This window comes from Agelaius tricolor, unplaced genomic scaffold, assembly GCF_023055355.1.
Source record: "Agelaius tricolor isolate 1412-34295 unplaced genomic scaffold, bAgeTri1.0.p SCAF_24, whole genome shotgun sequence".
In the NCBI taxonomy this organism is placed as follows: Eukaryota; Metazoa; Chordata; class Aves; order Passeriformes; family Icteridae; genus Agelaius; species Agelaius tricolor.
Genome location: NW_027269284.1, coordinates 12,836,648 through 12,854,147, shown reverse-complemented (window position 1 = coordinate 12,854,147; position 17,500 = coordinate 12,836,648). Strand labels below are relative to the sequence as shown.

Below are 17,500 nucleotides of genomic sequence, written 5' to 3'. Positions count from 1 at the left end.
ACAGTTGTTTGAGATACACTGACTGCACATACACTGACAAAACAAATGCACATGTGCCACAAACTCTGGAGTACAAGTGGTTTTGGCTTAGCATAGTATCTTTAGCATGAGCAGAATGATCCTTTCCCTTCCTTGTGCCAAACAAGAATAAACAAACAGCACAGGCCTTTCAGCATCTCCTGAACTACAAAACTCCAGTGTTTACATGCATGTCCAGCTTTAAACAGCTGCAAAACAATTCCTCCTTCCACAGACTTCTGGATTACTTGGAAGTACAGCTTGCTTGGAAGCACTGCTTCACAACTTAACACATCATAAGCAAAAGAAGAGGAAGGAGAGCAAACAGATTCTGCTCAGTAACTAAAATAGTAAGCCAAACAACTTGTTCACATATTGTTCTTAAAAAATATTCTTTCTTTGCAGAATTTTGTGTTATCCTTCTTGCTCCTGTATTTGCTTTTACATTTATTTAGTCCCACCTAGCTCTAGTGTTTGATTCATGTGTCTTTAGTTTGATTCATCTGATCTGTACTAGTAAGAAACCAAAAGGAGTGATTAATTTAAAAAGTACTTTGAGTAAAATAAAATATAGCACCTCTGGGTAAGAAAGAAAGGTAATTTCATTCTAAAAGGAAAGAACCACAATTCTCTCAGTCTCAAGCTAGTTTGTGACTAGCAGAATAAAAAGATGCCACAATGGTATTTGTGAAGGCATGGATGAACAGTTTGCATTAGGATCAATGTTCATGATGACCTGCCTTCACTTCAAGGTTTACACTTATCCATTTTATCCCACAAGTGAACCTTCATGATGCTAATGAGTCATGTGCCCACTTGTGTTCTGATAACAGAAATTTCCAATTCCTGCATATTGGCTTCCTCTTAAATATTTTAAATGCCTTCCAGAGGCTGCATGTACATGAAAAGACTCTCCATAAAAGTATCAGCAGACACACTAGATTCTTGAAAACAGTATTTGAAGCATTGTCTTAAGCTTTATTTTTCTTTGGTATTCAAAAACCCAGGGTGTTCAAGCTGGGCAATAATCATATTAAAGTACAATCACCATCACCCCAAGGAATCCAGTATACTGCCACCTAACTGTGAAAGCAAACCTGATTTTGCCACAGCTGATTTCAAAGATCATCTTGTTGCAGGGTGTTGCTGCAGCACCTGTACCTCTCAATATCCCTTTGAAGCACAACTGAGACCTTACCTACAGCACAGACTGTTAGCAATAAAGCTTTGCAGAGGTGAAAGGCTAGAATATTAATTAAATCTTTCAGTCAGACATTCCTAAACATAGTGAGACATTCCCAAATATATATTTACATGAGATGATATCAACTGCTAGCTCATTAGAAATGCCCTTAATTATTCTGCTTCATCACTCATAGGCACAAAGTTCATCCATGTTTTTTCTTTGCAAGAAAGAAATTAATTTAACAGGAATGCTGCAAAATTACCAAACTGAAAGAAAGAATTGAAGTGCTGAAAATCAGTACCAGAAAAACAATGCCTCACAAAAACCTAATACATTCTAATTTTTTAATTAACAACTACCTAACAAATTCTAAGTAGACAGAATGTATCTGAACATAAAACATATACATAACTCTTAAATTTTTTTCTGTATTAGGAGAAATTTTTGACACATTTACTAGTAATTTTTTTTCTGTGAAATTGAATGATTTAAACAAACCTGTGTCTTCTTCCAGGATTTCCAGTCATGTAGCTCAGTTTTATACTCCTCCATTTTCTTTTCATATTCTTCCATACATTCTTCTAGCAATTCCTTTATCTCAGCCTGAATTTCTGCTTCATATGCTTTTTCATCTGATTTCTGATCAACCTCTTCCCTTCAAAACAATTTTATGTAACAGCATGTTACATAAAATTACATAAGCATTACAATTAAGTCTGTAACATATAACAGAAATCTACTTCTCCATGAATTAACTTCATTATATCAAAAGTATGCTTTATTCAAAAAGACTAGCACAGATACTCTTTAAGTGTTGATAGCAGATAATTACATTAATTCCAGATAGTAACTTTCATTACTCATTAGTCTGTGGACATTCCTTTCTGCTACAGTTACTACAGCTCTTATTTAAACCTTCCCTCTTCCCCAAACTCAAAAGGAATAGTGGCAGGCTCAAAGTGCCAGCACTGCTCAAAGTCTTACTTCTGCATACTAAAATTCTAAGTTTCTAAATTAACTAATCTTATTACAACTCCACTGCTAGCAAATCAAGTACAAAAAGTGTTATGAAGACATACTTCCTCAAATAAAGTTTCATGGGTGTGTTAGTAAACTTCTGAAAGTCCCGGAGGGATTTAATTTGTTTCCAAACTTTGATAATGGTCTTAAGCAACGTTCTGTCTTTTTCTTGTTCAGCATCACGAAGTCTTCTGGTTTGTCTAGAAATACACATACACAGCACAAGATCAATCAGAATTGTCTCACTCAGTGGAACAGATGGAAAACTTGGGATACCAAAAGCCAAGTGACAGGGGTTTCAGGCTGATTGATGGCTGCAGTGCTTTAAATCCAAAGAACATAAAACCCCAACTTGAAGATTGCAGGATTTGATTTCCTCCTATATTCCAGTCTCTTTCATTTGGAACAATCTGACTTCAATTAAGTCCGCTCTTTAGAGATCTCACAGTTTTCGGAAATGCTTATTACAGCTGTACATAATTTAAAATATTTTAAAGTAAATTCATGTAAACAACAGCCCAGAAAACCTACACTGCTGCTATGAAGTAATGCTCATTACACGTGTACATTACAAAAGATGTTTTAACTTTCATATGCCTCTAGCTCCAGTAAGAAGGACCTGAAGAGATGAAGTAATGTAGTAAGTCCTTTGACAGACATACAGGATTCTTAATACAAACAAAATTAACAGTCTTTTTTGTGTCTCAGAATTGATATTTCACATTTCAACCTTCTAATTTGTTTGTAAAAGAGCTATTCATTAGCACTTTTAATGACCATCACACACTTCCAATGTAAATGTCCATACAGCACAAGCACAGGCTGTTTCACTATTATCCTGGTACAAAACCAAGTCTGTGATTAAAAAAACCCAATGTAAACTAACACATTGCTACTTGTAATATTCAGAGAATGTGGAAAACAGAGACAGAGTTAGAGCTGAGAGAAGAAAGACATCATACATCATTTACCAGCATAAGCCAATTTAGGGAAAACAATGAACAAAGAAGAAATGCAGACTTCAGAAAGCAGTATTAATAACTTGTCCACTTCATTAGCTAGCAGTTTGCATATCACTTAACCATGTAGCAACCTTTTCTTTTTTGTCTACCAGATGACACCAGAAGATGAAACATGAGGAACACAGAGATCAGTAACCACACTTATCTAATGTATGGGATTTGGAAGCAGAACCTTTCAGCAGAGAATCATCTCTACTAAAATATATTACCCACAAGAACCTGAATCATAATATCCACAGCATATGTTGGCTTCCTACTTCAGGAAGTGAAGATGAATTTCCTAACTGCAAAAGTTTTCTGTATTCAGATGACGTTTCTTCCTCAAGCCAATGGAAAATTATAGCTTTGATCTTCAGAAAGCAAAGGGTATATATCTGTTCTGTATTGCAGGGTGGAGGAAACAATTAGATTATTTTCCATGCTATATGTCTGTAACTTCTCACGAGTGTTCTACATTGACCATCAGGGAAATGCAATATTAAAAGAGAGACAAGGCAGGTCAGATGATTTTACCAACATAAGTGGTCCAAGTTAGTACTGAATACCATGACAGCAAAAATTCCTGAGCCCATCTGAGCTTCATATGTGTAACAACTTCCAATAACAGAGCTGTAGCCAGAATGAATTACAGATATGAAAAGCTCTAGAATAATCCCAGCCAAACTCATCTCATGTTACTTGAGCAACACTGATCTCACTGATTTCAGCTGAGTTTCTCCAGATTCATAATAGCATGAAACTAAACTAAAGCACTTAAGATACAGAAAAACACATCAGATACACAGAAGATGTATTCTTTCTTACTGGAGTTCACCATCAAGCAAGCCTCAAGTGTCAAAACCCAAGAATCTAATTCCCACAGTGACTCTTCCCATCTCCATTCTCATGCTTTCCCTAGGGAGAGCTCCTGTCTCCAAGGTACAGTATGGTAACTGCACACCTCCTGCTCCTTGTCCTCTAGAAGATATGTTAATAAGATACTGATAAAAGCTATTCCATTTTCAATTGAAGGAATTATTTTTCCTTCAGTATAAAATAATAAATTATAGACTGGTTTATGTTCTGTCTAAGAGGAGTGTGTGGATGCATAAGTTTAGCAGATGTAAATTTCAAGGCTGAAAGTAGAATTGTTATTAAAAACATTTTTCCTCTTCATATTGTGTGTGTATAATGTGACCCATTACATCACTTTATAGTTCTGTTTCTTTAACTGAATACATTACTGCCTACTCTTAGATTGTGAAAAACTTTCAGACTTTTGTTATCTGCTAGTTAAAAGGCTGTTCAGCATGGATATCCAAAATAACTTCTTTTTTATCATACTGCTAACACTTACAGTTCATCACTGTCCATCTGCCAAAAATAATACAAACTGTCACTACCAAGCCAAAAACTGTAGCACATTTTTATAACTCAGTTTTTCTCCAAGAACAATAACTGTGATCTTGTAAAATAAAATTCTACCACTTTATTTGTATTAACCCATGGCAAAAACATGGCCAAAATACCTTAGAATGGGAAGGAAATCAAGAACATTTGTGTAATGAGGAAGAGAATGGAAAAAACTAGGAGTTTTGTCTGTTAAACAAATTACGTTATTGCATTGCAAAAGCTTTGTGCATCCAGCTGAAGTCTACTGAAACTGTAATTAAAGTTAATTATACAAAACATACCAGTAAATAGCTACTAAGAAATTAATAAACATAATCAAATTAGACCACTTTTGAATGAAAATTTCAGCCTAAACTGTATTTTCTTCATAATGTTTTATGCAACTTATCAGTGAGAACTCTTAAATCCTCAAAATTCTTCTAGAGCTATTTAGAGTAGAATATAAAAGTCTGATATGAATAATATTCTGTACCAACTTGAAAAGGAAAAAAGGACTACAATTTTAAAAGCCAACAATGCAATGAATTCATACCCACCTGATCTCCATTTTGTATTCAGGTATGCTTTGTTGAGCCACAGGAACACCATCACCACCAGCACCTTCCATACTGTACTGCACAGCACTCCTCAGAGCATGCAGCTTGAACAAACAAAAAAGGCAATTAACAGATGGCTTAACAAGGTATGCAGTGTGCTGCACTTTGAAAGGAAAGAGCTAATTACTAATGACACAAAACCCTGAACTATGCTGATTCTGCATTTACAGGGTTTTGCCATGTCTGTGAGGTGATTCCTCAGCATGACATTTTCATTAGGATCCCTGGATAAAGGAGGAAGATTTACTAACTTTTATCACTGCAGCAGATCTAATCAAGGGGAAGACTGATCTAGGGAGCATCTGAAAGCTCAGGAATCAAAGGTGTAAGTGAAAAAAGACCTCAAGTCAGCAAAAATCCCCCCAAGTTTCACAAAAGCCTTTCTTGGGACTAGGAAGGGCTACTAAAGGTAACCCTTAGTGGATTAGAAAATCCCAGAATCACAGAATAGAATCACAGAATCATTAAGGTTGAAAAAGACCTCCCAGATATAAACAAACCACAGCACTAAGTGCCACATCCAGTCATTTCTTGAACATTTCCAGGGATAGTGACTCCACTTCTTCCCTGGCCAGTGAGTTCCAATATCTAATCACCATTTTAATGAAGGAACTCTTCCAAATGTACAACTTAATCTTCCCTGGCCCAGCTTCTGGGCAGTCAATCCTCCTGACTTGTCTCTGGTTGTCTGGGGTAAGAGACTGACCCCCCCACCTGGCTACAGCCTCCTTTCAGGCACTTGTAGAGAACAATAAGGGTCCCCCATGAGCATCTGCAGGTTAAACCATCCCTGAAAGGAGGCTGTAGACAGATGTTGGTCCCTCCTGCCAAGAAACAAGTGACAGTACAAGAGGAAAAATATTGGGAAAAATATTTCTTCACTGAAAACTTTGCCAAGCACTGGAACAGGCTGTGCAGGGACAGTCACCATCCCTGGAGGTATTTAAAAGATGTGCAGACTGGCACTTGGGGGTTAGTGATGGATTTGGATTTGGTGGAAGTGCTGGGCTGAACTTGATTAGAGGTCTTTTCCAACCTTAATGATTCTATGGCTTTATAGGTTCCTGTAATGAAGACATGGATAACCCAAATGTTCTGTTTCAGACAGCACTAAGGCAAATCCTTTGCAAGTACTAACAGAACAAAGTATAACAAGGAATTATTTTGAGATACTGTATGAAATGTCTGTCCATCATTAGAACTATAACCAAATGCTTTATCTAAAAATTCCGAAATATCTGTACACCACCTACTGACCCTCATTACACTAATATAAAAATGAGCTTGTATACAATGACTATTCTTCCCTTATAATAGTTCTTTATTGTAGAAAATCACGGCCTTTAGTTCATGGAAATCTGAATGTATATGTACTTAATAATCCAGCTAATTTTTGACAGACAAGTGTTCTTGTGAGCCCTGATGACATCAGAATTGTGTTGACAATGCCTAATGTTCATGTACACACTTAGACCAGAGAAGACCACTGCCATTACTTCCAATGTACAGAGAGAGGAAGAGTGGTGGTACACAGGGGATGAGCAGCCCTGTCAAGCTCACCCAGCAAGGCAGCAACAGAGCCAGAAACAGAGGAGTTTACATCCAGCCTTGGGTTCTGCCATGTCACAAGAGTCCCACAGTAAATGTGGCAGCAGTGTGCATTTAAAACACAGCATCTGTCACAGACAAATACCTGGAAATGGGTTCCACTTTTGTACAATCTGGTGAAATTAAACTGCTTCCTTTTACTTTGATTTGATAACTGAAACTAAACTTCACTAACTTCCCTCCATCATTGAATAATGTCTTTTGCTGTCTCCCTGTCAGAGCTGCTGTACACAATCCTGTAATGTCTAATCTGTCACTCACTGGGAAACATTTTGGGTGCTCTAAGGAATACTATGCAAATTTTATTGTATTCCTTTTACTTCAGAGTTAATTCAAATTCAAAGATCACAGAAATTCTTAATCTTAAAAATGCAATTCTGCACTGAACACACAGCAACTCAGTCAAATATTTAGGGTTTTAACTTCTGACAAGTTTGGCTTTTACCTTAAACTGTCATGTCATTGTCTCAACAAAGTATGGAGACAGAGCAGAAATACCTTGTCTGTGAGAAGTTTGGTAAGATTCTTCTGTTTTCTTGCTAAATACTGATCATATAACTGAGCCAGTTTAGCTGCCAACACATGCTCACGGCTAAAACAGGGATGATGGGTGAATATCAGCCCAGAAATATCAATATCCAATTGAAACATTCCCTGAAAATCTCCAGGTCCAACAAAATACTGATTGGTAGATGTCATTTTTATTGCCTGAAAGAAAAAAAAGAATAAATTGGATTTACAGATTCTTACAACAGTATCTTTCAAGGATTTTCTTTGTCAGAAAATGACCCATTTAACATTACCTACATTTAAATGCTGCGTCCTAAACTGTGTTAACCTCTTGCTTTATTGACAAGTGAGTGGTACAAAACCACCATGGATATTCTACACAACAGAATTTTTATAGCCCACATGAGGCTGACATAAGAAGTCATCTTCCTCTACTGAAGGTTTTGCTGAGCAATGAAGAAAATGACACTGGATTAGAAAAAGCAGAGCCTGCTAGTTCTCTTTTGACACATTTGTTTAGTATTGTTTTGTTTCCTCTTGGAACTGAGCTCTAGGATAGAGCCCAGCTCTCAGAATAGCTCTCCTTGTAGATCAGGAAGACAAGGAGCTCTCCTTGTAAATTGTAAGATTAGGAAATATAATATATTTCCTAATATTTTATATATTGCTTCCCAATTCAAACACCAGGGAAATTCAGACCAACAAAGGCAAATGAAAGTTTTCAGCAACAAAGCTTAAAAAAACTACTTCAATCCACTGGACAGAAAGACATCCATGCCTTACATCCTCAAGTTAACAAAATCAGAAGAGAATTAACACTGCTTCCAGCCTGACTAGTCCTGCTCCCTCATTAGGATCCTCCAGAAGACATGCACCAGAGGTATTAAGGTGCTGTAAAAGATTGTTAGTTATGTGGTGTTTGTTGTAGTCCCTTCCTGAGAACAGGAAAAGAAGGATTTGGAGGGAAAGTTAGCTGTTGCATAGGACTTATTTAGCTCTTTTATAGGACTGATATAAATGGCCATGAAACACCCTGGAGTCCACCTGACCCTTCCACATTCAGTTTCTCATCAAAAGATACCATGTGTCATAAAAATTACAACTTTGAATTCTTTATGCTTTAACTATTTTTCTGCCCATAAAGGACCCTTAAGCTCAGTGTCTTACCACTGTGACTTAGATATTTCTATGTCACTGTTCATGTCAACATGGTGTTCCTGAAACATGAGCTCCTTTGGCCTATCTTTACATGATCTAAACAGGAAATTTTTCCTGCCTGCAGAAGCACCCTGCACAGATCAGTGCTACTGGATGCAGCCTGTGGGTTGCATATTTATCACCAGCATCAACTGAAGGGCCACATTTAAATCTCTATCAACAACAACAGTCAGAATCACTTATGTGTCCCAAATGAGCACTCTATTTTATTAAAAGTCAGCTTTCCAAAGGGTAATAGAGTTCTAGCAAGCAGAAGAAGTAAAGCTTCCTTCAAGATTGCTGAATGGTTTTAATTGCAACTTATTTTGATTTGTACTGATTGCACATTGAGACTGCTGTTTGCCAGGGCAGGAATGCTGTGACTGGAAAAAAACAACCACAAAACCCCCTGCAAACAAAACAAAACAAACATGAAAAACAACAAAGAAAAAACTCCACAACCTCCCCAAAATATCTGAATTGATGCTACATAACTCAAAATTAGTCACTGTCTACATGAGCAAACTCTATATATACACTAATATAGGAACTACTCTACTTTGGCATGAGAATATCCAAGGGAGCCTCCCAATGATTTCACTGGCTCTCATATTTTAAGGTGTTTGTCATGAGCTGACACTTTACTACTTCAACCAGCACTCCTAAACTCTTGATCCTTTTGTAGCATTTTTAAAGGAAAAAACAGATATATACTTAATAAAGTAGAACTGACTTAAAGAACAGATATGAAATCACAAAAACTTATCAACAGTCATGGTTCTTAGCACAAAACCCTTCAGGATTTCTGGTGCAGAAGAACTGGGACACTGAGTCTCAGCAATCTCATATATGAAATATGCTTACCTTTCTATACACTGTTTCAAGTTCTGGTGCAATGCCTTCTTCCAGTGAGGATACTGGAGGCCTAGTACAAGACTGTTTAATTGGATTAGGCAATGCTAAGATTTTGCCATCATCACCAAACCATTCTTTCCCCTACAAAGGAAAACAAAATGATATATTGTTTCTTACTTTGTAAAGGAATTACTTGCAAAATCATAATTCTTGTAAAAAATACAGAATAAAAGGTAACTCTGGATTGTTTGTGACTGAAATAACCAAAAGCTTCCTAATACACCAAAATGAAATCTTCAAATATACCAGAGGTAAGTTTTGAAATTAAAAGACCAAGATGTTGCTCAAACTTTGATTATACTGATTTATTTTTCCATCAACATTCAGTGTGATAGATTTGAAAGAAAAAAAATCAACATGTCACTTATTTAAATGTTATTTTCTTAAATCACTAAAATGGAAAGAATTCTAAATCTTGTTTTACACAAGAGCTAAATAGCAGCTCAGATGATTTATCAAAGCACCTCTCAAATCTTCTAGTCCAAAACCTGAACTACTTAAACAGCATCTATGAAAGCAGACCAGGTAAGTATTTTACACAGAAATTGCTATCCATGTTTTCACAAGGATAATTCATCCTTCTGTTCTCATTACCTGGATTCAAATACAGCTTAAACCAGTGCAGCTGTCCAAGGATGCTGTCCTACCCTGTTAGTTCCATTCCCATTCTATACACCTTCTATTTATATTTATTATTATTTTCAATACCTGACAATTGAGCCAAATGCTGATGTGGTAACACCATGAAGTCAAGCAGAAAATCAACTGCCCATTCAAAAATTTTAGATCTAAATGTTCCCAATCTGATTAGCAAAAGCACAAGAAGAACACACAGAATCACAAAAAAATATAAAGGGCAGCTACTGCTCAGGAGTTTAAGTCTATACTGAATACACACCTCACCATGTATAGGATGATAATATAGGAGGACAAAATATATCCAAGCTACTTTCCCAAGTCTTTCCCAAGTCTTCAAGACATACTTGAAAATCTGAAAGGATTCTAAAACCTCTCTGATAATCCATACCAATATTTAATTTGCCTTACAGTCTGATCAGTGGTCTGTTCCCCAGCAGGCTACAAACAGAGCCAAGAAAAGACATCAGTTTTGTAAGACCCAGTCTGATGTTCTGACAGTGGGGTTACACTAAAAACAGGCTCCTACAAAAATATCTATTTCCCAATATCTGATGCTGCTAAACATTTTGAAGATGAAAGCCCTATATTGGCAAGACCATCCACTTACTTAACTATAACAAAAATAAGGCACTTATAAAGATAAATAAAATGCTGATAAAAGTTACAACTAAAAAGGTAGCAGTGACTTACTTGGTCCTGTCTGAGTATTCTGTTTTCTAAAATATTTTGATTAGACTGTGTTACAAAGGGCCTTTCTCCAGTGTAAAGACCTTCATCCTCAAGGTACCTGGGCTGCATATTTCTAGGCATCTTCTCAGAAGCAGGCACTAATGAGACATTAAGAAGAAAATCATGTAAAATATCTTGTAACTGTAGTTTTAGTTTGTTAATTCTTAAAATAACTGGCATTGTATATTAAGTATGCTGTCAGAAGTATTTTACTACAAAGGTAAAAAAGAAATATAGAATTAAAACAGGTCCTTATCTTAATCAAGACGGATATCTCATAGTAGTACCACAAAGCATCACAATTCTAATAAACCAATAACTAAAAATTTCCTTACCAAAAATTACTTCCAAGTTACTTAGTGGCAATAAGTGTTAATGGCTGCTTGCAGAACAGTGTAAAAAACCTGGAGCAGCAACTGACTAGGGAAGCATTTCTAAGTCTTTCCAATGGAAAATGAAACATTCAGACTAATCAGACCTTCAGTTAATAAATAGATTGCTTAAGTTAGTCTCATACAAAATACAAAACATGCATAAAAGAAATATGTTAGCCAAATAACAACAGGTGGAATTTGAAGACCTGCCTGCAAAGCTGTTTCACTGTGTGTATGGATTCAGTATTTTTCAAGAAGCAATCTCAAAACAGGGAAGGATTGTACTGAGGGTTACAACAAAAGTTCTCCCCTAAATCAGAACACAGTGGATCACACAAGAAGTAGTCAGAACTAATTTACAAGACACGAAAAAACAGAGGCACACAATGTCAAACATTATGACATTGCACTGCAAGCTGCACTGGTACCATTCCAGTACATACTGGGAGACTTGCTTCTATTTCTTCCAGTTCAAATATCAAATAGCAAGTGATACTATAAAGCCATTTTTTAGGACTTTGAAGCTCTGTGGGAATAAAGCAAAAAAGTCAGAGATGTGATCAACACTGCATACATTAAATAGCAGCAGAAGAGGGGCTAGCACCTTGCATTTCCTACAGACAGCAGTGAGGAAATTACCCCCAAGCAACTGAGGTGTGCTGAGTACACCTGCCAGTGCAGCAGGTGATGGCCTGCTGAGGTGTGCATGCTCCCAGCTGATCCATCTGCCAGACATTTCACACTGGATGAGCAGTGTCAGAGAGCTGCAATCAAACATCTCTCTCTGCTCCCAGAGATGGTCAGTACAAGATTTATTCAGCAGATCAGAGGGTGCCATGCTATGCAAAAATCCAGGACCTAAATGGATAACCACTATCTTCATACCTGCTAACATGCTGGGAATGAAGAGAAATTCTTTTTCCCTTTTCAGTTGCTCAGTGTAGCTTTCACAATCAACAGGTTTCACTACTACAAGGTCTTCATCTGTCTGCCCTATGAATAAATCATCATCTTTCACCAGACGTACTTCTTCATCCTATTGGTTAAGTGCAAACATCTCTGTCAGTTTGTCTGCTTCTTAAGAAAGTTTCTTGAGAAAGTACACTTCGAGAATTTTTAAGGAAACCAAAGATGTTGTTTTATATAGATTAATAATATTAACAGAACTAGTTTCTGAATAAAAAATATTAACATTTATCCTATAGTTCTCACCATTTCGTCCTCCTCTTGTTCATCTTCATGAGTTTCAACATAATCCTCTTCCACCTCTTCCTCTTCACTTAATCCATTCTTTTTCCTGGCTCCAGCTTTCGTTTTCTCTTCTACAGCATCAAAATTGAAGGTAAAGAAATTATATGCTTCTTCCTCAGAAGGAAAATCATTCTGGAACTAGAAAAAGAAGACAAACATATTTTATTATGGTATTCTTAAGAAAATAAGGGCAAGTGAATAAATTGAATAAATCTTCCCATTAATAATATGAAACAGTACCAAGATAATTATTATTTTATCTCAAACAGAACTCACTCAAATGCTGAAGCTATCTGAAATTGTAAATGATTCATGAAACTTTCTCTATTTCTATATATTCATTCAATATTTCTTGCAAAGTTTTGTTTAAAAAGTTACCTGGTCTAATTGTAATACTCTTATTGTTTTAAATATAAATCATTTGTGAATCAGAACACCGAAGTTTAAGTTCTGGCCATACTGCAGATACCCAGGTGAATTATATGAAGAAAAATTTCTAATGACCTTTTGCCTTTGAAGGATGCAGGACCCTTTAGATTTAGGATCACTTCTCTAAGAAAAGAATTAACATTAGTACTTTGTGGCTAATAAATACCAATATACTAGTCTGTAAAATGCTTTAACTGCCAACTGCTGGCATTCAATAAAAAGGATTTAAAGAGAAGACACATTTTTCCTGCAAACTTTAGTAGTGTCCAGATGGATTTACTAGAGCTTTTTGGGTTTTTTAATCAAATGACGCAAAGCCATTCTTTTATTTGATGAAGGTTCCTTTTATATACTTCAATTGTTGGCATATACTGCTTATGAATTTTTAAATTAAATAAAATCTTTGCCACTGCTTAAGACTGAATTCTGTCTCCTTCTTCAAACAGAATCATGAAGCCATATAAAGGTTAAATTAAATTAATATTCATTATTGAAATGGAGGAATCGGTACTTACTGTTGACTTTTGCTTAAGCTTTTTTACAGAATCACGAAACTTTACTTTTGATGGTAAGTGTGAGTCACCCTCTGGCATCTCCCTGAATTTATCATTGCCAGACTGCATAAAAACATATATGCAAGTTTTAGCATACATTTACTGAACCATAAAAAAATACAAACAACTGATTACTGTTATTAGATATTGCATTTTTACAAAAATAACAGCAAAAGAGAAACATCACCACTGTGGTAACAAAGGGATTGCATATCTATTTTACAAGGGTACATCAAACTGTTAGTTAAAGAAATAGTCTGTAGAGCCTGAAGAAATGGTTCATTGCCTACATGACAGTAGCTTTCTTCCCTGCTGATGGGATCATTGTTCCTGCACTCCTGAACACAAGCAATCACAGGCTGCTGTCCAAAGGGAGAGCAGGGAGGCAGCAATGGCTGCCCCGGGGCAGACAGCCCCAGCAGGGCAGCAGGGCCAGGGCTGCTGCTGGCAGGGGCTGCAGCCCAGGGAAGGGATCAGGGCTCCTCTCAGACAACCCCTGCTGCAATCAGGAAAACCCTCTTTGGTGTTGTTTAAAAAAGGTGGTGTTCATGGCTTGGTTGCTGAAATACACACTTGATTATTTATTTTATTCTCTCAAACATTATTGCTAGGATAGTCTCTAACTCCATTGGTGACACACCCCTGCCTTTTCTTGAAAAGAGGTATCATGTTTATCCACCTGCAATCAAGACCACTGTAAAGGTCACTGGTTCTGAGGTTGCTTCAGCAACTTCATTTAACTGCTTCAAAGTGATTTTCATCAGGCTTAACCAACAAAAACATATCTACCATTCTATCTGTTCTTCCATTTTATCTGTTCTTCTTTGTGGCATAATTGTTAGATTAAAGGAAGACAATTCTTAAGTTTACCTCTATTACACCTATACTTCAAAATAGTATCAAAAAGAAAATCTCAGTCTCTGTCAATCTGATGGCCACTTGTTTAGCAACAAAACAATACCTTGTGCATAAATAAGTACAAGAAAGAAAACCAACATGTAGAAGGCTTCACATATAGTTGATATAAAAGTAATAAACAACTCTAATAAGGATATCACTTCTGCATTTTCCTAATACAAATATATTAAAACAGTACTACTTAACTGAAAGCTGCAATAATTACTTATTATAAGATAACATTGCCAAGAATCTTCCCAAAACATACATGAAATGGCAATTCTCCCCTAGCCAAGTGATTTAGCCAGGCTAAGTCATATTGTTTGGAATTCCATATAAAGGTATTACTGCTATATGCTGCTATTTCCTGGGCATAACACATTCTTTGGAGCACGTTTTCTACAGGCAATTCTTTCTGTGAATTCTGAAGAATATGAGTGCCAGTTCTGCACAGGCAAAGCCTTTGTTGTTTTTTTTAATAAAAAATTCATTTTCTAACAAAGAACATGCTTATACAAAGAAACCTCAATATAAAATGGTAACAAGGAAATACAATAAAATACAATGACAAAGTTAATATCCAGCATTTAGTAATTGCACTGTTCAAATTTATATAAAGATCTATTAGAGTGGAAGCTTTATTTATATAAAGCTCCTGTTATAGTAAATTTTCAATACTTCAAGGCATCTTAAGCAACAGAAGTCAAGAACCTCTAAATGACACAAGTTTCACATGATGTCCATACTACAATGTAAGCAATTTATTACTGTTAAATATATACAATAAAAACAATAACCAGAATGGTTCCTTTCTGGTTACTAATTCAAACAGCAGCATAATTCTGTTAAACGAAATTGATCTTCAAGAGTGTGCAGACTTTGATTTTCTTCATGTTTCACACTCACTTTCTTATGATAAGAACAGCAAGACAGAATGCAGATTTTTACCCTTTTATCCAGTCCAACTCCTGATTTTCTTTCTCTGATGCCTTTCAAGTGCCTTGGTTGTGGACTGGGGTCTTCTTGTGATAAAGTAATTTCAGCTTTTGTCTAAGCAAACAAATGAAAAAATGTTTAGCTGTAATAGAAACAGAAACAGATCAAAGCTACAATGATTCCCAGGAACTCAGCACTTACTTATATTTGTGTTATGGACAGAATCTATAATTATAAAATCAGCTTAAGTGGTTTTCCAGATCCATATATTAATGGACCTTATTAAATTGTACAGCAAACATACAAAGAAATCCATTGCTTTCAAAATAGTGTAAGAAATTTTTTTGGCAAAGAACACAGAATGATTGTAATGATTGTACCATCTGAATTACAAAACAATGACACCTTTTATGTTACTATCAACAAATTAAATTTTAATTGTAGAAAAGAAAATAGCAGTACAGAATGTAACTGTACTGATGAACTGAGTACTCTTTCAGCTTCAGAAATAAAAAAGCAGATATCCCAACTCAAATCCACATAGCACAAAGCCAGCAAAATGAACTGGGTGTTCCTTATGGGACTGAGGTCAATCAAACAGGACTTCTGAAGGATTCTTACCCGTGCTGCTTTTAGTTTCTCTCTCATTCGCTGCCTAACAGAAAGCTCTGCAGAGCTTGTCCTTGATGCAGAAGGAACAGGTGGCAACTCTGAAACAGAGAAAATGGAAATGTGTTTAAATTAAGTATTTTCTGAAAGAAATGTATGGAAAATAAAACCATTTATACCAGAGTCCCACGTTCCAACAGAAAGAACTTGCATGAGAAAATATAAATGAATGAAACATTGTTTGCAATACATTCCTTGCAAAGTATAATTTAAATGCCTTTAAACTACAACAGATCTACCTTTCATTATATACTATGAACCACTGTAAGAAATGCTGAAGCACACTTTTAGTCCACCAACATTTAGAAAAGAAAAATATTTAAAGATAAACCTTAATACTACTATCACTACTACTCAGAATCATCAGGAGATTTGGGAGAATTCCAATATTTCCAAATTACACAATTTACTGCAAAAGAAACATTCATTGCATTTGGAAACTTTCAAAAGAATGAACAAGGTGCAAAGTGCTAACCCCCTATTTTGCAGGAATTTACAGCATCTGCCCTTCCTCAATCTAACACCTTTAAAAGATTTATTAATTATTTGAATGCTGCAATAGTGTTTATCTGTGTACAGAAAACACAAGTAAGAATTCACAGGAAATCCCATTTTCTCACACATGGCCTTTGAAAAGCTTTTGGAATTAAAAAAAAACTTCAGCAATTTTTAAAACTTCAGGCTTATGAAAGATTGCAGCACACAGAAAAAATGCTCTGTCTGCTGGAGATGGAAATGATGAACTTTAATTGCAGTTTGAAAGGTGGATACACACTGGAAAAAAATATAACTTTTTATTCTAGCACTGGAACTGAGTCCCTTAAACAGTTATAGAACCTTCACTAGTGCAAGCTTTTAAGTTAAAAAACAAAACCAAATCAACAGATAAACCCCAACCCTCAAAGAAACTCTGTCAACCAAAAAACCCCACCAAACCCAGGTACCAAGACTTAGAAAAAAATATTTCAAGGAAGAAGCTGGTCTAGAATTACCTTTAGATTTTCCTCTTGTGAATTTTTCCTACTATTTTATTCTCTTCAGTTAGCATGCAAAAACATATTCTATTTCATTGCAGCAAATGTGTCATTCAATTCCATTCTGATAAATGCAAACTAGAAAGCAACAGATTAGATGATCTGAAACCCTTTACAATTGTCTGTAAACATTTCCAGACAAGCTAGATGAACAGTATAAACATGCAAAATTAGGGCAGAAAAAAATCTGCTGCTACTTTAAGCACTCATAAAGTGTCAGAACTTACACTCTGTATGCAGAATTCTTTATTAATTCATCTTTTCCTTGAGACAACAGGGTCATTATCTTTTCTATATCTAATGAAAACCATTTTAAGGCTTTGATAGTTGCATGAAATACTGTGAGATACTGTAGCTTTTTGAAGAAATGGCCACATTAAAAAATGGTTTTGTTACTTTATTTCTCTGGACATACACTTTTGCTCTGCTTATGTGAATGGGCTCTACAGCCAACTAACTTGTGCTCAACTTCAAAATATATCTTTGAAGTGAAGAAAGTAAAACTGATATCCATGAACACATTA

The 17,500-nt window shown here is 35.8% G+C and overlaps 1 protein-coding gene across 3 annotated transcripts in view; it reads right to left on the bottom strand.

Annotated features, from left to right (window-relative positions):
- The window catches only part of CC2D2A (coiled-coil and C2 domain containing 2A), a 52,274-nt gene that overhangs the window by 30,703 nt on the left and 4,071 nt on the right, over positions 1-17,500 (bottom strand). For 2 of the 3 annotated variants that reach the window (XM_071447306.1, XM_071447307.1), the window contains exons 2-12: positions 15,895-15,983; positions 15,286-15,387; positions 13,402-13,503; positions 12,419-12,595; positions 12,092-12,242; positions 10,794-10,930; positions 9,414-9,545; positions 7,341-7,550; positions 5,175-5,278; positions 2,284-2,424; positions 1,703-1,859 (exon numbers count right to left, since the gene is read on the bottom strand). In XM_071447306.1, coding sequence (XP_071303407.1) covers positions 1,703-1,859; positions 2,284-2,424; positions 5,175-5,278; positions 7,341-7,550; positions 9,414-9,545; positions 10,794-10,930; positions 12,092-12,242; positions 12,419-12,595; positions 13,402-13,503; positions 15,286-15,387; positions 15,895-15,983 — 1,502 coding nt within the window. Of the gene's footprint in view, positions 1-1,702; positions 1,860-2,283; positions 2,425-5,174; positions 5,279-7,340; positions 7,551-9,413; positions 9,546-10,793; positions 10,931-12,091; positions 12,243-12,418; positions 12,596-13,401; positions 13,504-15,285; positions 15,416-15,894; positions 15,984-17,500 lie in introns of those variants that run through there. The other variant, XM_071447308.1, reaches the window with a different exon arrangement.